At 45.5% G+C, this 22,666-nt stretch overlaps 1 protein-coding gene and 1 non-coding gene across 2 annotated transcripts in view; one reads left to right on the forward strand and one right to left on the reverse strand.

Moving 5' to 3' along the window:
- The window catches only part of Ephb1 (EPH receptor B1), a 442,640-nt gene extending 437,125 nt beyond the window's left edge, over positions 1-5,515 (reverse strand). Inside the window, exon 1 of the mRNA XM_051140120.1 lies at positions 5,119-5,515. Coding sequence (XP_050996077.1) covers positions 5,119-5,176 — 58 coding nt within the window. The 5' untranslated portion in view covers positions 5,177-5,515. The remainder of the gene's footprint in view (positions 1-5,118) is intronic.
- Positions 5,516-17,782: 12,267 nt separating this feature from the next.
- Positions 17,783-17,885, forward strand: LOC127184500 (U6 spliceosomal RNA). The gene has a single exon (XR_007830140.1). It is a non-coding gene; the product is annotated as a U6 spliceosomal RNA (small nuclear RNA).
- The last annotated feature ends 4,781 nt before the right edge of the window (positions 17,886-22,666 follow it).

Below are 22,666 nucleotides of genomic sequence, written 5' to 3' on the forward strand. Positions count from 1 at the left end.
CCAGAGTGTAGTCTGCCCCATAGGAGGGCTGGGCTAAGGTCCCTCTTGATGCTAACCAAGCTCCTCCTCTTCTTCTTCCTCCTCTTCCTCCTCCTCTTCTTCCTCCTCCTCCTCTTCGTCTTCCTCCTCTCCTTCTCCCCCTCTCCTCCACCTCCTCTCCTCCTCCTCTTCCTACTCCTCCTTTCCTTCTCCTCCTCCTTCCCCTCTTCCCCCTCCTCCTTCTCCTCTTCCCCCTCCTCCTCCTCATTAGTCTTGGATGCCTGGACACTGAATGTCTGAGATGACCACAACAGAATCCTCAATGCCTGTGAGAATCATGCACTGGCCTCGGTTCCCAGGGGTCACCTCGCCTCACACAGGACTTTGTTTGCAATTATCAAGCTGGCCACCACCACACCAACAGCGGCTTTAACCCTAGGGTGTGCCAAGCTCCATGTTTCTGCTATTCTATCTCCATGGCTCTCCTTCCCAGTCTGACTCAACCTTGAGGAAACTGAGGCACAGGAAGAGGGAGTGTGATCGTGCCCCTGACTGATTCTTGAGCTTTGGTTTCAGTGGCAAACAGATTCCCATACACAACAGACCCATCCATTGTCCTCTAAGGCCTCCTTGGACTAGTTGCCTTTTACAATTTGACCTTCAGAGATGTGACCAGCAAACCAGCATGGTGGTCCTGAAATATCAGAGATTTCCAATGCTGCAGACATCCCTGAGCCAGCTGCTCAGGCAGTGCCCCCATTTCAGTGTGACTGCGGTTGAATACTCCAACCCAAAGCCTCACCTATAGCTGCCGCCGAAACACAATCTGCAGACAGAGCGGAGGCATTTCGCATGCAAAATTTTTCTTTTAAATATGCAATCTCTCCCAAGGCATTACTTTATTATTATAGTAATTTCCTCAGAAGGGCAGACATCCAATGCTCTGTTTCTCCACCATCTTTGGAGACAAGGAAATTTAATAGAAACATTCAGGTTCCTTAAGTGGCTAGCGCAGAAGAGGAAGAAACAGAGGGATCTTCAAGGAGCAGACTCCTGGAATCCAGGTGAGAGGTGTGCTCCAGACAATCATGTGACAGCAGGTATGGGCCTGGCCCATCTCCTTTGAGACATTGGTCCCCACAGAAGAGGCAGGAAAGAGAGGCACAAGGGAGCTTTGTGGGAACGAGCTCTTCATCTTCAGTGTGGGGTCATTTGTCTCTTCTCCAAGGACAGGGAAACCTGGAACCCCTCTGGTCAGTGAAGAGCCCAACAGTCACTGCCTGAGCTGGCACCATGTTCTTCCCATCCGTGAATGCAGGCCAAACCTGCTGCATGTAAACCCTATGCTGGAGGTGGAATGGAGGAAGTGTGGGTAAGAACACAGACTCTACATCCTGACTGCCTGAGTTCAAATTCTGCCTCAACCCCTTAAGAGGCAGCCATCCTCGTCAAATATTAAGTGTGCCTACTGTGTGCCTCAAGCTTCCCATCTTAAAAAATGGGACAGGGCTAGAGCATGAATACAATACCTATTAGATAGGATTTTGTAAAGACTGAAGGAGGGGTGTGTGTGTGTGTGTGTGTGTGTGTGTGTGTGTGTGTACTTCTCACTGGCACTAGGCTGCCTTTCTCTCAGTCATCAAGCACTTTGCTAAGCCTGCAGATGCCCAAGCCATTCCAGCTCAGTCAGTGCGTTTCCAGAAGGCACCTTCTCTGGGACCAAAAGTGCAAATGTCCAGAACTCATCCAGACTTGCTGAACTTGGCACCAAGAGCCTGCAGCCAGCTGCCCGGGCACGCACATGTTTCCAGACATCTTACACCTCCTGTCTGTGATGGCTGTCCCCTCTTTTGGGGTTCACAATTGTCTCTCCCTCTTTTCCCATGCTAGAATAGTGTGATTTCATTGAGTCTTTGTGCTACAGGGAACTCTTTCAGACCTGCTATAGATGATTTTTTTTCCAACCTAAAAATTATACAAGTGTCTCTTTAATCGCAGTAGCACCTCTCTTTAACACAGTACAAAGTATGTTCTCAGAATGCACTGGCTCCAGCATCTAAGGCTAGAATGGGTGGGCCCTAAATTCACTACTAGATAGTGAAGGCATGGGCTAGGTGGTCTGGATGATAGTCTACAAATGACAGAGTTAGAGACAAAAGCCAGGGGCCATGCTCTGGCTTCCTAGTCCTGACTAGAATAAAAAGGCAAAGGCTTGGAGAAGCAGGTGTTTGTCAGGAGGTCTTGTCCAGAAGCCCAGAGGATGCCAGCATCTTTCACCATTTATCTCAATCCCCTGTAGAAGTCAAGCCACGAAGCCCCAGCAAGCCTTTTCCCTGCACTGCTTGTGTCCTCCTACCACCCCACAGAGCAGACTGGCTGGAAAGGGAGACAGGCAGAAGGGAAGGGGGGGAGAGGTGCTTTCAGGCTGGTTTTCCCATATAAGGACCAAGCAGCTTCCTGTCTGATGGCATGTGAATTAGAGCACCTCCACCCCACCCAGCCCCTGTCCTCAGTTAGTCAAGGTGCACACCCACTATTTCCCCCCTTCTTTCCTTCCTTCCTTCTTTCCTTCCTACTTTTCTTTCTTTCTCTCTTTCTTTCTTACCTTCCTTCCTCCCCCTAGGCATAAGAAGAAGAAGACAGACACAAGTGGCTGAAATCACCCAGGAGAACAGCACTGCCTCCCCCCAGCGCAGAGTTTGGGGGAGGGTCCTGCTGTCTGTGTAGGCAGCTCATTGATCCACTCCTCTGAGAATTATTCTGCACTCATCACAAACCAAATGAGGCTGGCCCCAACCCAGCCAGGCAGGCGGGAAGGCAGGCGGGCGGCTCTGTGTGTGGAGAGGAGAAAATGAACCTGCCTGTTGTCATTCGAGAAAAGGAGGAGAAGAGAGTGGTGCGTTCTGCCCCTGCGCAGCTGAGCAGGGACAAGATGCTGCTTTAATATTCTGCTGAATGTGGCGTTTCTTTTAACCCTTACAGAGATGTTCAACCCACAAAATAAGGCTTTCCTGCCAAGCAACTGGTGAAGTCCCCCACCCCTACACCGAGAGAAGAGCCGCGCAGCTCTCAAGCGGAGCTTGCCAGCAGGCCTGGGCGACATGGCTCTGCACACCAGGCTAGGTGTACACACAATGGCACCCGTGAGCAGCTCCACCACGAAGGAAAAGGGGCTCGGCAGGGGAAAAGAAAAAGTGATTAGGGAGGAATGAGTCCTGGTGCCTGATTTGTTCCCACGCACTGCTCTGCAAACTATTTCGCTTATGAATCTGTTCGCTTCATCTACCGAGACTCAAAGCTAAAAGCAGACTTCCTAAAGTGGACATCTGTCTGTTCGCTGAGACCAAATCCCTGACCCTGCAGAGGCGCTAAGAGCAGTAGACCTGACCAGCCTAAGGACGACACAACACGAGGCCACCCCAACTCACACGGTCCTGAAGCCACTCTGCCTGAGATTGCTCTCATCAGGCTTTGTTGCAAGTTGGTATCTATCCCTTTCTATTTCAACTGCTTCTACACGTGTCTCCCGATGAGTCAAACCTCGAGCCTACGCTGGGGTGCTGTCCACACTCCATGCCAGTCTAAACCTGCACATTCCAAAAGTACACACACACACACACACACACACACACACACACACACACACACGACGACGACGACGACGACGACGACGACGAAGACCAGTAGCCAGGCAGGGCAGCAGGAGGTTGGGAGCAAACAAAAAGCAGCCACCTTGGGGAAAGTGAGAGACAGCTTTCTTTCTATGCATCAATTGCTGCTCCTCGCCTCACCCTCTCCACGGAGACCAGGCAGCGATAATCTTTGCCATGTCTAAGACATGCTACGACGGGCGGAGGGTGGGAGGGCATGGGGTATGCCAGTTTCTCTTGGAAATAGACAGTGCCTTCTGGAAAGGTCGGGATCGCTGGACCAATGTTGGTCTGGAGTTTCCACTGAGCATGTCAGTTTCGCATGGACCCAGTTCTCAGATGGGAGCACAGAGGGGAGGTCGGGAGCTGCGGACCTTCCACAAGGAGTGTCCTTTCGGGTGGAATCCACCAGGCAAGAGACAGCCATTGGAAAGTGGGGCTTCCAGGAAGAGTGGCAGCGCCTCACCCCCTGAGTTGCTCCCTTTGAGGTAACTCTAACTCTGCTCCCCTGCTGAGATGAGTCCGGGAGGCGACAGAGCTCCACTGGGAAGACTGGGGGCGGGGAAGGGGGCGGGAGGCGGGGAGGTGAGTAGGGATTTCCCACGGGGATTCGCGGGCGCCTTGAGCGCCTGGGCTCCCCGGTACGCTGGAAAAGCAAAGGGTCCGCTGAGCCGGCTTGGCTGGCCACCAGCCGGAGGCACAACCACGTTGAGCCAGCAGGGATGGTGCCTCGGCTTGTGGGCTCACAGCCACTCAGTCTCTTCTCTCCCACGGACGAGTTAAGGCACAAGCAGCGCTCACCCAAGCCCATCCCTGCTCCAAAGCTCAGAAGGCGAGAAAGATGTCCATCTCGCTCTTGCTGTCCCTGGAAGATTGCAGGCAGACAGGTTCTCGACTGATACCCCCAGGGTGGGGTCAATGCATTTTGGCCCCCCTTTCTTGGCAGCCACTTGCCGGGTACCACCTAGGAGCTTCTGAGATCCCCGCGTAAAGCTTTTGCCTTCCGAGCCCAGAGTCCGGAAGCCTCAGACTGCGAGCGAGCTGGGAAAGGGAGGTGGCACGCCACCGTCCGCCAGAGCATCCAGGCCCGGGATAGAAAGAGCCGCAGGTGCCGACTTTGGGAGCCTAATGACCAGAGGTATCCCTTCCCAGACCAGCTTCGCCCGGAGCTAAGAAGCTTGCACCGCAATGCAGCGGGATGCTGGTTCTCTAAGCCGGAGATGTCCGGAGATAGTGTTGTCTGGGAACACCGGGGCGCGGGAGCCGGGAGACTGCGAACCAGCTGCGGGCGCCAGGGGTTGGCCCAGGGCATGCTTGTGGGCACCACCCCAGCCTGGTGCCCCATCTCCGCCCAGGCTCCGGGACATCCTTGCCCTCGGGTACCGGGATGCCGGGCAAGGCTGAGTAGCCAAAGGAGCCCCGCGAAGCGCGCAGCACCCAGGAACTGGCAGCTGGCAGCCACCAAGTTGCGCCGCAAAGGGTACATTACCTTCCATCGCGGCCACTGCGGATGCCAGGAGGAGCAGCAGCAGGCAATCCAGGGCCATCGCCGGCCAGCGGCCCCCAGGCCGAGCCCCAGCCGAGACGCGCCGCGTCCCGGGGCGCCGCTGCGCTCCCGGCGGGTGGCTTCTCCGTGTCCTTTCGCGCTCTAGCCGGGACCGGACTCCCCGGAGCGCGGTGTGGGCGTGGGCGGGAGTGTACGCGCGTGGGGCGGTGAGGGCGCGCGTGGATGTGGGTGTGCATGTGTGTGTGTGTGTTTATGGGAGAGGTGGGTGTGTGCGTGCGTGTATGAGAGAGGGTGAGGGAGAGCGAGCCTGGGAGAGCGCGCGAGAGCGTGTCACATAGCGAGCTACAGCGGAGCCTACGGGAGGACAGAGCGGGCCAGACTGACGGGGGAGGGAGTGGGATCCCCCACCATCAGCTCTCTCTCCACCCCTAACACCTCCTGTCCAATCAAGGAATCAAACCTGCAAAATTCCCTCATCCAATCAGGCGCGAGCACCTCCTTACACTGGCATTGTTAGTTTAAGAAAAACTTTTGCTTGCAAGGCTGTGCGGGAGGGTTGGAAAGGCGCTAGGAGGGGACCGCGCTCCCCCTCGTGGTGATATTGGAGAACTGCATCCTCGCACCCTCGTTCCCCAGGCTGGAAAGGAGGGCGCTCAGCCAAGAAAGTCAATTGAGGTCCCTTAGTTTTACAAACCCCCCACATCTACTACTGACTACTCCTATGCAGTATGCCTCGTACTTTACGAATCAGTTATGTTTATTGTTGAGTCTTATCTGGCTTTGTTCGCTCAGAATCCCTGCTGCCTTAACAGTGTCTTACTCTTTGCAGGCACCTTTGGAAGGAAGTGAAAGTGGTTTTGGAAAAAAAAAAAAAAAGAAAGAAAGAAAGTGCTTTTGAGCCTTTGTGGCTCCTGCTCAGCGGTAGCCAGGGCATCTGGTGGGCTGCCTATCCTACATATCCTTAGCTGCATGTCTCCAAAAGTCTTTTCCCAAGTGTGTCTCCGAGCATCCACTGCAGGACCTGCTCTCAGAGAGGAGACAGTCATGGTGGGAAGACCTGGAGAAACAGCAGAAAGTCTGACAACGTGGGGGCGGGGGAGGGAGTTATACAGGGAATGGAGCCAGAGAGAGACACCTTGTTTTGGGCCAGGCCTGGAGGTGAGTGGAAAGGACTAGGTTCTGCAGCCACAGGAGAACAGGGTTCCCATGATCAGCTCTGATGGCAGCGCTCCATTTTGCCATCTGTTGAGAGGGTCAGACTGTTTCCAAGCAGGCACTGGCCTTGAGGCTTGGGAGAGTTGACTGAAGCTTCTTGCCTCCTCCCTCATCCTCAGACTTCCTACAGGGTTAGGGGTGCACCTGGATGAGGAACTGGGGGGGGCTTGAGCCTGCTTGCCCCTCAAACCTTTTCCCCCCTGGAATTAAGAGGTTAACATTTGGCAACTCTCTTTGGGGGCCCTGGTTCCATCATTCCATCGATTCCCCACCCTGCCTATGCAAGTCTGTCTTTCTCAGGCACTTCCTCCCCTTCCCCTCAACCTCAGCAGGCTACTTGTGTCTTCCCCTCCCCCACCCAGCCTCAGAACCCGGCAGGGAGATGCCACTGACCTCCATTTTATCCTCCCTAATGTCACCTCAGCTGCCCTCTGTCCCTCATCCCCACCCCTCCATCCTCCACAGCACCAACGGTGTCTTGGAGATTCAGAAGCAAGGGGTGCCTTGCTCTACGTGGGTGATGGCTGGCGCTGTCCACAGTCCAGTGTCGCTGCCTACCTGCCTTCCTGCTTCTTGCTCTTCCTCTTTATCCCCTTCAGCTCCTGAGAGAGGGACCCCCAGAGCTCTTTCCTTGAAGGCCTGCCCCTTCTTGCACCCATGACCAACCACTTAGCAGCTTTCCCTGCTCTTTCACCTGCAGCCTTCCTAAGGATAGATTATGGACAAATGATGGATGGAGAACAGATGGATGGATGGTGGATGGATGGATGGATGGATGGATGGATGGATGGATGGATGACAGGCAGATGGGTGGGTGGGTGAGTGGATGATAGCAGATGGATAGTGGGTGCATGCAAGTGTGGTTTTCGGACTCTTTCCTTCCCCCCCCCTCACTCCTCCAGGCACACCCAACAAAACCCCCTCTCCCATCTCCTCTTCCTTATGCCTTTGTCCTGAGCCCATAAGTCTGTCTCAGTTCTGTGTCACACTGCCTTCCTCCAGACAATTGAAAAATATCTGAATGGCCACCCAGCTTCTGTTCTCTGTAACCCTGCTGAGCGCTACTGCCAACTTAATCTTCCCTAAACTAATCTTGGTCTTATCTCTTCGTGGCGATATCAACCCAGAGGCTCCTCACTGTCTCCTGAAGAAAGACAGGCCACTGTGATATGGCCTCCTGATTTCAGTACAAGTGCCATAGAACTGTATTCTCATCCTAGTTTTTGCTAGACTCCCGTCTCGGCCTGCAGTGATTGACTCCTCGCTGCCTCTGTTCTACACCTCAGCTGGTCCCACATTCACCCACCTAGTCGGGAAATATTTACTGAATGTTTATGATGCAGCAGGCACACCCTGGAGCAGACTTGGGGACATGATGGACAGGGAACTTATTAAATGGTAGAGGAATGACAATAGAGAAATAGGTGGCGGCGTGCTGGGCTGTCAGAGGACTTGGGGACAACCAAACAGGGAAGCTGCTGCTGCGGGGGTAGTCACGGTGGAAACAGCGTTGGTTTGTTGAGCACCACGAAGGATGTTTATTTACAAAACCAAAGTGATTTGAGTTGAATCTCCTGCGTTCCATTTCTACTCAAACTTCACGTGTCAAGGAGCCTTTTTTGTTGTCCCTCTTGTCCACATCTTCCAGATACACCTGTGTGTGTTTGTGTGTGTGTGTGTGCATGTGTGTGTGTGTGCATGTGTGTGTGTGTGTGTGTGTGTGTGTGTGTGTGTGTGTGTGTGTGCAATCAGCACCTCTCCCTGATCCGGCTGCAGATGGAACTGGACCTTATCCACCTGTGAAATGTCACACCTTGGAGAGGTCCCTTGGAGCACACTAAGTACAGGCATCTAGAAAGAACCCTGCTAGGTCTTTCATCCTGTTCCGGAATCACCTGCTGAGCTCTCTGAAAACACCAGTCTCCTGGCCTCACTCCTGCGAAGTTTAAATCAGTAGGGCGACAGGAGGATCTGAACAGTCTGGTAGCCCTGTGCTCTGATAGCCCTGCCTCCCTTTATTCAGTAAAGCTTGGTCCAAGGGTTTCAAACTGCTCCAAATCTTCCTCTGGGGACTGTTTGGAGGTGATGGCACTGGTGTAGCCCAGGGACAAGGCTTCCATCCTCTCGCTTGCTTTGTATGTGGTGTCTGCATTGAAAAGTCCTTTCTGCTAGAAGGAAATATGCTCTATCTTACATGGAAAGAGGAAGGTGGGGGCACGTAATAGATGACCAGGCTGCTAGGTGAGGTAATGTCAACTCGGGAATATAGCTACAGCCTCTGAACTTCTCGAACCTGCCAACAGTTTCAGTGGGAAGAGCCTCAGGTTGCATCTGCCTGTTAATTTCCCTTATAACTGAAGAAATGGACTTTTCCTGAACGTGTTAATCACGGTTGTGGAGTTTCAGGAGTTGTTTTGTTTTGTTGTTGTCGGTGGTGGTGGTTTAGTTTGGTCTGGTTTGGTTTGGTTTTTGTGGTTTTGTGTTGTTTTTGTCTTTATCTTGTAGAATGCATTGACCTTTCTCATGCAATGAGTTACACCCCAAATACCCCAAAACAGTATGGCTATTGTGAGATTCCAAGCCTGGGGACATGTTTTACCCTATTGCTGCACCTTGGCTATTTTTGTTTCCCTTCTCTGTTGTCCAGTGCTCACATGTTTTCTTGGTTAATCACTGGCCTATTTGCTATCACTAAATCATTCCTTCAGAGTGACAGGTGTGCACCACCAAGGCCAGTAGCTGAGGCCTCTTGGGTATCCAAAAAGGGATGGAACATTTCACTGAGACTCAGAGGCCTTTCTAGCGTGGAGGAAGCCAACCGGTTCACTGCTTAAACTAAACAGTTTGAGGTCTCATGATTGTAAAGTGTTTCTGGCAAAAGCAATTGTATAATTCTCATCACAAAGCTACCTGCTTAGAAAGTCCCCAGTCTGCCCCAATTTATACACTTTTCATAACATACTCAACTTGTGACTTCATTCTACCTATTAGCTTAGAGAAGAGCAAAGTCAACTACCTGGCGAGAGACCACCTGTGCGCCTGTATATGAGAAGGCACTGTTGCTCCCACATCCTGTCTTTTCCTCTTAAAATATATTCTCCTCATGAGACAATAGTTTTGTTGCATTCTCCATAACCCAGGCTACCTTTAATTAGATCCTTATGCTGCAAGGTATATTCTTCATTAATTCTTTTCTGTGAGGCACGCGGACTCTTTAAGATTCATTTGAGTGGGTGATAGATAAATAATGAAAAACTTTCTCTGCCCCCTTTGTTCTTTCTGCACTCACTCACTGGGCAGCAATTCTGTGGCAGTTTCATATAGAGTTCTCAGTAGATCTCGGCATGTCTGGAATTCAGCCTCTCTCTTTAGGATTCCCCAGGATCCTCCATCTTCCTGGGAAGAGAGGTAAAGGACCAAAATGTGCCCTCAGGCTTCCTGTCCACGATGCCCTCTGGATGGAGGCTTTCAACAAGCTGCTTCTTCTGTCTCAGGGCAAATTTCCCAGCAGATACTAATGCTGCGTATGAGGATTTATATAACAAGGTAACAAACACTGACAGGCAACCTCATTGCCAGGACGGGAAAGGAACTGACAACACTTTCAAGGTAGATGAAGTAGGAATGAGAGAAAAATGATCAAGCACATATATGCCAAGTTCTCTTCCTTAAAAACAAGTTGCTTTAAAGGCGTGTGTGTGTGTGTGTGTGTGTGTGTGTGTGTGTGTGTGTGTGTGTGTGTGTGTGGTGTTCTTTGAGAATTTCATAGTGTGTTTTGATCATATATACCCACCCTCCTGTTTCCTTCCAGACCTATTCTCCCCTTCCCTACCCACCCAACCTTGTGTCATTTATTTATGTATTTACTTATTTATTTGACTTTTTTAACCCATCAAGCCCAATTTCTGCTGCTCATATAGTTGTGTAAATGTGACCTTCCTCTAGAGCATGGCCAAATTATCAATGGCTATACTCTGCAAGAAAATTCACAGACACACACACACACACACACACACACACACACACACACCACATCAGCTGTTTAAATTGTCAATAGCTCTTCAGCTACAGGTGGGACTTTGAGCCTACCTCCCTTCTCCATGCTAGGGTTTGGTCTGTGAGCTTGTGCAGGTCTTGAGCACGCTGTCATAACCGCTGTGAGTTCATGTGTGCAGCCGCCTTATTGTGTGTTCAGAAGACATTATTTTCTTGTAGTCATCCACCCACCACCCACCCCACTGGTGTAGTAGTGCCACAAGCATCATGGGTGTTACCAACAAATCCTTCTGCTCGGATTTGCGTCCCACTCCACATGATGATATCCATGCTTGGCATCATGATGCCACCAAGAACCTATAACTAGATAAGTCGTGAGCGCTAGGAGAGAACCTACTGCCATCATTTGCTAAATGGACATAGTATTTAACCTTATTCCTTTACTAGGAGTTAAATTCCATTGCTATAGTCATAGATTATCATTCAGGACCTTCTTATTCCAAGGAAAAGCTTAAAGGTGAGAGAGACAACTAGACTGGTATGCTAGCTCAGGAAGACACAGGTAATTTCAGAATTGAAGAACAGTCAACTAACCAGAGTGGACACAGTGGCAATGATTGACCACCCTATTAACTAGCTTTATCCTGTGACACGTTAGGTCAGATTACCAGAGAGATGGTAGGAAGAGATGTGGGGGAGGAAGCTCTGTGGAGCACACTCCTCTCTGTGAAGTAGCTGGCAAGTGAACACTGACTGCTGGCCATCCAACCATGGGCCTACATCACGCAAATAGGCAGAGCAAGGATCCAAGGTCAACCCACTCATCCTACCTCAAAAGCCCAAGAGAGGATGAGAAGACAAGAGCATCGCTTTAAGACCCACGTGAGGAGCATCCACTGAAATAGATGCTCTGTAAACTCTAGGGAAGCTTCCAGGGAACCTCTTACTGCTCTGAAGGAGCTTCCTTGATCAAAGCATAGATCAAGAAAGTGAGAAAGGTTTCAAGGAAAACAGAATTTAGCAAATGGGTTGCATCTCCACAGGTGTGTTGCTGCTCAGTATTAGCTGGATGATGTGGAAGAGCCTTCCCAAGACTCCTCACAAAGCTTATAGAAAGGGGCAACGCTGAGAGAGGATGCGAAACACACGGGGAATGGAAAATGGAGAACCAGCATAGGTAACATGGCACTAGCTGCTTCCAAGGAGGTGGAGAGTATCAAGGGTCCTGGGACAACTCCAGAACAACTGGGAGTCCCTAAAAGACTTATCCCTGCAAACGCCGTGAAAAGGGACAAAGCTACAAGAGAGTATAGCTTTTCTCTGCTTAGTAACAATGTGATCGTCACATCGAGATAATGTTTTTGAAACCATGTAGGTACTTAATAAAAACTATGTATTTATTTACTTACTTGTCTGTTTAGGAGAAGCTGCACATGCCACACAATGTGTATGGAAGTCAGAGAACAGCTTGCCTTAGCCGGTTCTCTCTTCCCACACAGAACTTAGGTTGTCAGGCCCAGTGAGCAGCACCTTCACTCACTGAACCTGCATCCCAGACTGCATATAGATATTATAAAGAAATCTTAACATCTACCGAAGAACACACACACATAATCACAATCATACAGATTGTTTAGAGACTATAGAAAAGCACACCCATTACCCACAGCATCATAAATACTAATTTCAAAATGGTAAATTCAAAGAAAATTGAGCATTTGGTGATTGCAGTTGTGTTGCTTTGTTTTAGGGTGGAGTTTTCGGAGTGAAGTCGGGGTTATAGAAAGATTTTCTCAGCAAGATGAAAGCAGTGAACACTTTTTGCTCGTGTTTCAGGTATCAGAAAATGTTTAACTGTTTAGGATAAAAAACACCTGAAGATTTGTTTCAGTTGATAAAGAGATGATGTTTGGTGCTGTACATTAAAATCATTAGAAATCTGCTTGTAAACTGGTTTTAATTTTTCATGTATCCTATAAGTCTGCAATGTTACACTCTTTGAGTTCAATCTCTTTCCCTCTCCTCCTCCACTGGCCTCCATTTTATCTCTTCATCTGTATTTTTTAAAAGTTTCTGTTCCATATACAAGCAAGATCATGCAGTATTCTTGATCACCCCCCCATCTGATTTTTTTCACTTAATATTCCTCCCGGTTTATTTAATTTTTAACACATGTCAAAAATCTTCTTTTTTGAGACAGAATAACAACTAATTATATACAAACATAATTTCATTATTCATCTTTTGGTGGACATGAGTTGGTTTCATCTCTTTCCTATTGTGATTTATTCTGCATGAACACTGGGGTGCAGACATCTCTGTAAGGTGTAGCTTTCATCTCCTCTGAGTTTAAAACCAGAAGATGGACTCTGGTTGGTATGGTGTTTTTGTTTTTAGACATCTGAGGAGCCATCTTTCTGCTGCTCCTGCCATCACTTACTGTCTCTTGTCTTTCTTGTGGATGGCACCTATTCCTGTGTGAGGTGATACCTCCTTGTCTCCCTGTGGATCTGATTCTCATCTTCCTACTGATAACTTGAGTACCCTTTAAAACACTCATTGGCCATGTGTGTGTGTGTGTATGTGTATGTATGTGTGTGTGTGTGTGTGTTTGTGTTGATGCCATATTGTTTCAATCACTATAAATTGTCAAGCAATTTGAAACCAGGAAATGTGGTGCTTCCGACTCCCTCGGTTTTGCTAAAGATTACTTCAGATATTTGGGGTCTTTTGTGGTTCCATACACATTTAAGACTCTCTTTTTTTTTTTTTTTTTTTTTTTTTTTTTTTTTTATCCTCCTGTTCCCATGATGGTTTTGAGGTGGAATTTTGACAGAACGTATGTTGAAGCTATATATTACTTTGGGTATTATGTATATTGCAGCATTATTCATTTCCCAATCTGTGAATATGGGCTATTTCCCCATATATTTGTGTCTTCTTCAGTTTCTTTTATTAGCATTTTATAGTCTTTAGTGTATAGATATTTCATCTCTTGAGTTGAATTTATTTCTGGGTTTTTTATTCTTCTTAGACTCGTTAATGGAAGTCTTTTCTTGATTTATTTTCCAGGTTGGTTGTTATTGACACAAAGAAAGACAAACTGATTGTTTTGTTGATTTTGTGTCTTCTTAAACTGAAATAAAATGTCCCAAAGAATAAAGTAGATATATAGTCTTAAAATTCTAATTACTGAGACAGACCACAGAGAAGGGGAAGGGGGAGGGGTGGACCAAGCCACCTGAGGTCCCTGCTATACTCAGGGAGGGTTCAAACGCTTCTGTTCAAACACCAGGCAAACACTGAAATTGTTTAGAAATAGGTAAGCATAGTTTACCATTTAAACACGGTTTTCAAAAGGTTTCTACAAATGTACCTTAAAGAAATATAGAAACACTTTTGAAAATATTGGAGAAAATAAAATCAAAATATCATCCTTATGCTAAAAGAAAAACTGGACAGAAGCATAAATAAACCAAGAGAAAGTTTCCATTTGAGCAATAAAATTTTATAAGAAATTCAGAAACACTTCCAATAACAAATGTGAATGAATCAAATCTTGACTAAAAGATATGCAGAAATGACAGGCTTCCGGCAGCAAAATGTAAATGCAGGAAGAAAATAAAATTATATATATAATTTTACACTTTAATATGTATGCCCTAAAATCCTAGATTTATCTGAATTTTGATTTCCAATGAAAAGTGTAAAGAAGGCTTTTCAAGCAAGAACTGAAGAAACTTACCACCAAGAAACCGTCTGGAAGAGATCCAGCAAGGCAGGTTTTTGAAGGACAGGAAACCGAATGAACGGCTGGAGAGACAGGTCAGCAGTTCAGAGCACTGCCTGCTGTTCCAGAAGACCAGGGTTCAATTCCCAGCACCTACAAGGTGGCTCACAACTGTCTGTAACTTCAGTCCCAAGGGATCCAATGCCTTCTTCTGGCCTCTATGGGCACTGCATGCATGTGGTACACAAATATACATGCAGTCAAAACATACACACACACACACACACACACACACACACACACACACACACACACAAATAATACATCATGAAGGAAAAATGAAAAAATAGCAAAGTCAGAGGAAAGGAACCACTGAGTGGGTAAAGGATTGGGACTGGTAACAATAAGGTGTCATTGAACTGCAGGGGGAAAAAAAAACAATCTGGTATGAGGGTTAAAGAGCCAGAGTTTGTAAACAGTAGAACCATTCTGAGGCCAGTGCAGAAATACTGAATAATTTTGTACATTATAAATCAGCCATGCCTGAAGTATTAATGGTGCCCACTGCCAAATAAACAGTAGGGGACAGAGAGGTAATGAAAGTTGATCAATACTGTGCAAAGGAGGAGAGTGGGGGTCGGGAGAGCAGACATAAAGCGCAAGAGAAGATAATGGAATTAAGTCCAAATGCACTAGCTGTGTGAACAAATACTGTGTGGTAAGCTCGTCATTCAAGAGCTCAGGCATCCGGTGAGCAACAAGGAAACGCACTATCTACCGTTTAAAGGAAAATGCATCTGAAGCCATAATGGCCCACATGCATTCAAAGCAAATGGATAAGGGAAAAATATAATAGGCAAATATTATTTTTAAAGCTCATACCACTAGACTAACACTAAATAGAATAAATATTAAGGAAAACATGTTTAAAAAACAATAAAGGTCACTACATAATAATAAAGAACTTAGTGTTTGAGAAAGACGTGCAAATCTGAATCCCTATGTAGCAAAGATATAGTCTCAAAAAAAAAAAAAGGCAGATTTTCAAGGAGGAGTTGATAGATTTGTCAATAAGGAGAGAGTAATTTTAATATGCCTCCTTTTGCTATTGATACATTGTGAAGACTGAGTGCTTATGAGGCCACAAAGTGTAACATGGCCCAAACAACTTGCCACGTGGCTAACATCACTTGACCCCAAAACCATCCAATTCGAAATCAATAACAGAAGAAACTAAAGCGGAATCGTGGTGGGAACATAAGATTAGATGGTGATGAAAACAGACCACTCATAACCACGGCATCCATCTAAAAAGGCAGCTGCAGGGACACACCACAGATCCTGCTGGGCTATGAGGAAAACCAGCCAGGAGGCCTAAGCAGCTCACTCCATTAAAAAAAAAAAAAGCAAGAGAGCTATGGTCAACTCTGTAAAAACAAACAAAACATGAGGATAAATACACAAAATGACAGGAATGGGGAATGAATTATTAGCAAGATCCTCGTATTTCAAAATTCACTCTAGGAAGAGAAGCCATTTTTTTTTTTTTTTTTTTAAGTCTTCTGAGCTGTGCCCTGCTGTGTACTACTGCAAGGCTCCAGTTCCAGAGCTCCGAATGGAAGCTTTGGGGTCCGAGGTCACACCAGGTTGTGCAGCAAAATCTCTCTTTCTCAGTGCCAAGCCCCTTTGTCTGTTTTGTTTTGATTTTATTTATCTCATTTTATTTTCTTTTTGAGACAGGGCTTTTCTAAGGCATGGAATGAGACAGAACAAAAAACAAATAAATATTAGGGCTGAAAGGAGGCTATGTATACAAAGAAAACTTTGAAAATACTATGAGCCACTTGAATGAAATAGTGATGTTTCTTGAGAAGAAAATACAGCATATCAAATCTGATTCACACACCAAAAGAAAAAAAAAATGAAAATAGTCTCGTAGAGTGATTACCATGAAAGAATTTGAATCAGCAATTTAAATCCACCAGGCTCCGAAAAAGGAAACAACATTAAATCCAAACGTTGTGCTACTGAATTCCCAACTCCAAACACTGAACGGTGTGACTCCCAAACCTCACCAGGAGGCTGAGCTGTAAGGTTGGTTGGGCTTGTCCCGGGGCAGAAAGAATGGTCCAATTTTAGAGAAATATATACACTTCATTGACTGACTCAGAGACAAAACACATATGGTCATCTCAAGAGCCTGAGGCCAAACTTTGGTAAAGATGCAGAAAGCATTTCAAGACAAACTTTTAAAAAAGTGAACGAAAGAGCTGGGGATGTAATTCAGTGGTAAGGCGTTCGCCTAGTGCGTGTGAGGTCCTCAGTTCAATTCATAGCACCTCAATAAGTGAATGAAGAATAATAGAAACTTTTTTTTTTACAGTAGGACACACATACAAAACTCCAGATCAAATGTCATATCACACAGTAAGTCACCAGTGTCCTCTCTACAGGTAGCAAAGAATGACTGATGCACTCCACCGCAGGTCCTCGCCAGCACTTGACCAGATGGAAAGGGAAGTGGATGGCACAGGAGAGGGAAGACCACCACCCTGAGTGACAGTGGCTTACCTGGCGTGTAGCCAGACAGGTAAACCACCAGGCCACACAAGACATCTGCAAAGTTGCTGGTCGCAAAAATCAATATATAACAACCAATTGACTTTTTTTTTTTCAGCATCAAAACTGAATCTTTTTTTTTAAACAATATAGCATTTGAATGTCAATTTGCAAAACTCTGACATATCTTGAAACAAATCTAAAGCACCTTTAGAACAATGCTTTCTTTAGGAAGGTTCAAAAGGAAATAATCGAGGAACCGAACCAGGCTCTGAAGGAAGAGTTCATAGCCACTCTCCACAATTTCACCTGGAAATTTAGTTCAAGTGTAGAATGTACCCATTGTATTTTTTTTTTTTTGAGGAATTTGGCATTTTAATTATAAAGTTCAAAGGCAAAAGGTGAGACTAAGCAGGGCAAACTGAAATAAGCCAGCTTTCAAAACTTACAGTGTGAATAATTATAAAAATACAGATTTCACATGGTGATTTAGCACCAATGCATACATAGAAAACTCGCCCTCAAGGGAAGCATTACAAATACCAAGGCCAGAGAAGGCACTAATAAATGTTGCTCAGCCCGTTTAGAAACTACAATTGCGTTTCTCTCTCACGCCAAATGTAATCAACTTCGGGTATATTGAAAAAAAAAGTTTAAAATGTGAAATGTTAAAATGCTTTTGAAGAAAATATTCTAGCATACATTAAGGAGGCAAAGATGTGAAGGGGGTTCCCTAAAGGTACCAAAAGCAGAAGCTACAAAGGCAAGTACAGCTATGCTTAGCTAGAAAAAGGGTAGAGTACTAGGTGGTGGCCCACGCCTTTAATCCCAGTACTGGGGAGGCAGAGGGAGGCAGATCACTGTGAGTTTGAGGTCAGCCTGGTCTACATAGAGAGTTCCAAGACAACCAGGAACACACAGAAAAACCCTGTGTCCAAAAAAGAAAAAAAGAAAGAAAGAAAGAAAAGAAAAAAGAAAGGAAGTAAGGCAGACAAAGGGAAATGGGTGAAAAACAGTAGAAACAGTCAAGTCTCACAACAGGAGAAAAATATTTATACCATAAATTTTTTAAAGGAAAACACTATCATCTACAATATATAAAAATTCCTATGAACCAATAAGAAATATCTATTTAAAACCATCCAGGCATTTGCTTGGCAGCTCACCCACTAAAATTTGAACCATATAGAGATGAACATGGTCCCTGCGCTAAAGTGTCATGCAAATTTGTGACACCTTCCATATTTTTAAGCACATCCAAAAGAACAAAATATTGTATGACTCCATGGATATGAAATGTTTTGAGTTGGCAAACTCAGAGACGCTGTGAGCAGATGAGAGTTTGCCAGGGACGGAGGGGAGGGGGCGATCAGGAGGCAGCGCTTAGTGAGTGCACAGTGTCTGTGTGGGGTGGCCAAAAAGTTCTGGAAATAGTTGGTTGGTGACGGTTGCAAAACACCGGGCATGTTAATTAATAGTATTGAATTCTACACGTAAAACTATTTCAATTCAAATTCTGTATGATTAGAAGGTGTGACCACAACAAAAAAGATATTAAAAGAGGGGAGCAATGGATCCAGATAGACACTTCAGATAAAATACAACTGGCCTAGCAATATCCAGAGAGCCATCTGTAAATGGAAACAACACCATGGTGATACTTCTCACCTACTGCTAGGCAGAAGTAATCAACCGAAGAGTAAAGAGAGCTGGTGGGACACGCAGTCATGGGAGCTGTCACAAGGCTCCCGTGGGAGTGCTAGCCAGTTCAAACACTTTGAAAAAGAGGAGGCCTTTATCCCCTGAGGCTTTGGAAAGGTGCGTTTCCCACTGACTTAATTACAGTGAAGCACTGGCAGCCAAGACAAGAATAAGAGCAAAACGCAGCTTCAACGTAAAGAAGCTTGTTTTTTCTCACACACCTCACTTCTGATGCTCATGTTTTGGATTGCTTGGGTAACGCTGGGCGTTGCAGTCTTTCAGGGGTGCAGTTCTTTCTGAGGCTTTTTCTGCAAAGTTGAAGGTGGACCACTGAGCTCATGTGGGTTTTGAGGAATGAGGAGAGAGCAGAGGAAAAGTGTGCGCTCTGTCTTGGGCTCCGGTTAAGAGCAGCAGATAGGTCGTCAGCCGAAAGGGAGCCTGGGGCACGGGGAAAGAAGTAGAAAGATGTTCTGATGGACAACTGGGAGTCGGCTGTACTCTGATGACAACTTGATGGACACCTGGAACTCGCTGCTATTTCCTAAGACTCGTCAATCTCTTGGCTATGCATACCTTGCAGCTCTCCTGGGCACCAGCAGGCATATGCAAGAAAGATCATAGACCAACACACTGTGAAATAAAGAAAAACGCCCAAATGCTCATCACAGTGAAACAGAAAAATAAATCACGGCACACACATTTACCAGAGTAAAAATAAACGAACTACTGGGACACACTTGGGAAAGGCCACAGACAATGCTCCTAAGACAATATTAATATGCAACTGAGTTCTAGGTACTGAGGTGTTGTTTTATCATTAGTATTCAACTTTTGTGGATAGATGCATATAATATTCATTATTTTGCATATATTTACAATAATAATTTATTATGTTTACCTCTCCAAAATAAAGTGAATATAATTTTCACCCAATAGGCTGATTAAAGCAAACGTTTGTTATTATTTGATGTAGGCAAGGCTATGGACAGATGGGTAGTAAAGTATAAATTGTGGCTTAAAAATTCTTCTGGGGGATGTTTGAGAAAACTTAAATTGGACATTTCTATGAGCTGCAAACTCACTGCTCAACACTGAACTGGAGAAATAGCAATGAAGCTCCTGTGGCAGCAGGCAGAGGTGCTCCTGGCAGCTCCTCAGAACAGCTATACGCCATGAAGACACTCGCTAGCCTCGGGTAATTAATTTTATTCCTTCTCAAGTCTCTGATGGAGTTGAAGACCAGATAGTTTAGTTTTACAATTAAGCTTAGTTGTTTAGGGGTTAAGATGTTTTTAGGTCTAGATAGATGTTTTAAGTTGATAGAGATGAGATATGATAGATATTGATTTTCATTCAGAATTTTAGACTCACCAACATGGGAAAATGTTTTCTTCAAGGTTGCCAAATACACATAGCCAAAAGGCTATGAATATAACATTAATATAATTCCTGATTGTTTCATGGTTCTTCTTTGCTATATGTAGTTTATTTTATATATGTTTAATAATATAAATGTATATGTAAAAATATTAATTTTAAAAAGGGAAAAAAAACTAACTAGCTCAATAATTAATTATCTCAACCTCATCACCAGCCAGGACCTGAGTCCAAAAGAGTCGTGTGGGTTATGTGTGCCTGAGCAGCTCTCCCAAACTTATAGAGGCGATGGCAGAAGAGGGGTGTGCGTGTGTGTGTGTGTCTGTGTGTATGTGTGTGTGTGTGTCTATGTGTGTGTGTCTTGGGAAAAGAGAGATAGAGATTTGGATTTGTTCTGAATTTTCTCCAAACTATCTTGCTGTTTTGGAATGCCTAAAATGAGAAGCTATTTTTAAAGATTAAGCTTAAAAACATTTTAAGCCCCAAGGCAAGTTCATGTCTAAACAAAACTAAATGATAAGATGAAACAACTTATCCATTCACTCAAAAATAGTTTTAGGTCTGGGGTGTCATGCAGGGGTAGAGTGCTTGCCCAGTGTGTGTAAGACCCTAGGTTTGATCCCCAATGTGGTAAAATAATAGCAACAATTATGGCAGTTGTAACAATAGTGGTTCTTGAGTGATGGGACACTTACTCTTTAGTATTAATTTGATTGGATTGAGAAGAAAGTGAATTTATGGGTGAGTCTGTGAGGGAGTCTGCAAAGACTCATTAATGGGGGGAGACAGGCCCTAAATGTGGTAGCACCATCCTGAGGGCTAGGGGTTGAGATGAATAAAGGAGGGGGGGGAAGGGAACAAGTGAGCTTGAACAGGCATCCTCTCTATCTGTCTCTGTCTCTACTTATCTGTCTCTGTCTCTCTCCTCTCTCTCTCTCTCTCTCTCTCTCTCTCTCTCTCTCTCTCTCTCTCTCTGTCTCTCTCCCTTCCTCTCGCTACTTCCTGACTGCCATAAGGTGAGCAACCTTGGCCACACACCACCACCATGATACTCTGTCTTACTGTGGGCCCAAAAGCAACAGAACACAGGACCATGGACCAAACCCTCTGAAATAGTGAGCCCAAGTAAATAATTATCAGGCCTTTTGTCATAGCAGTGAAAATCAGTACATATAACACATCAGAGTACAGAGTATAGTTGTGACTTAAAAGCGAAGTCCCATCCCTACAAAAATTGCTCATTCACAGATTCAGTCTCATCACAAATGAATTTTAGCAATCACAGTACTCTGTAGAACTATATGTTTTCCTTTTTTTTAAAGTCCCCATTTTTTTAAGTGAATCAAGTGGACAAGTTCAGTAATTTCTTAAGACCTTAGTTTGCCCATCTGAGAAGAGAGTAATGACATTTCATTCAAAATTCAAGTAATAGGCTTCTGTAGGTAAAAACTCTGATCGTTTTATTTGTAGAGCCTGTGTGCAGCTCATCAACGAGGAGAAATAGAGGTAATTTATCTTACTTCTCACAAAGAGTCCAAGAGTCATTAAAACCAAAAATACAGTCTGGATCAAAACACCGCTAGGTGATCACACAGCTAATTGGAGTGTGAGAAGCAAAAGGGACAATGACACAAAATCCACAAGTGCTCTTCAAAGAGGTCGCTGAGAAATGTACGCCTTTCTTCACACCTTCACTGAGGACTCAGTAACTGCAGAAGTTATGTTTATCACTTCTTCTTAATTTTTTTGAAATCTCCATGTTGAGAAGTTGGAATTAAAAATAGTTAGCTTCTCTAACCATGAATAAGTTAGCCACAGATGGGCACCAAAGGCTATGATGAGAGGGGTCCTGGCTCCCCAAAGATCTCCATCCTGAATCTCGCAGCTTGCCCGTCCACCCCAATCCCTGCCAGTATCAAAGATAGTTTCAAAGACAATTTAAACACGCTCTTTAATCAGGTCCTCCGTGACTTCCAACACCCCTCCTTATCTTTACCCCTCAGCTTTATCAGAAGCCTTTGCCTTCAGCCCCAGTCCAACTGCCCCACATCATCACACCATCAAGACTAGCAGGTACTCTTGATTCCTAACAAAGCCTGGACCTCATGGTCAAGCCATCACAACAAAACCACGTTTATTACCAGAGATTCTAGAACTGAGCTGCCTGGAATGGTAGCCATCAACACATGGCTACCAACCACAGGACATGCAGGTAGTTAATGCGTCATGTACCATTAGTGTAGATTACACACCAGCTTTAAAGGATATACCACCAAAACCATAGAATAAGTCAAACATTAGCAATACAGAAAGCTCTGAAGGATATAGTTAGCTGATCTTATCGTTGCAGAGAATCAGAGAGACTACTTACACAAACTAACATGGCCGTCATAGCATTAGAAATTGTGATCTTACGGGACCACCATCATATTTGCAATTGATTCCACTGCCACCAAAACACTGTCTTGCCAAGTATACTATAGGTTACTATTTTTGTGTTAACTACGTGTTGAAATGATGGCATTGGAATATATGGAGTTAAACCGAATTGTAAAGATGAATTCGACTCCTTTCTTTCATCATTTCAATGTGGTTACTGATGTATTTTGCCTTATATTTCTATTGAACAAGAACCACCACAGGAATCAGCTACGGGGACAAAGGGGAATAAATGGCATCTGGGTCTCTGAGAGCAGGTAGTGGCAAGAATTAGGTATGTGTCCCGGCCCCACACAGGTGAGTTACACAGCACAAAGCCTCCCAGAAGTAGAGGAGATGAATCAATATCCTCCACTATTGAAAATATCTGCCTTGAGTTAAGAATCAGGTTTTATGGTCCACAGAATCAGCTAATCATGGCTCACAGGGACTCACAGGGATGGAAGCACCAATCACAGAACCTGTATGGGTCTGACCTAAGTCCTCTGAATATATGCTGTTTGTGTAGCTAGT

Source organism: Acomys russatus, chromosome 32, assembly GCF_903995435.1.
Source record: "Acomys russatus chromosome 32, mAcoRus1.1, whole genome shotgun sequence".
In the NCBI taxonomy this organism is placed as follows: Eukaryota; Metazoa; Chordata; class Mammalia; order Rodentia; family Muridae; genus Acomys; species Acomys russatus.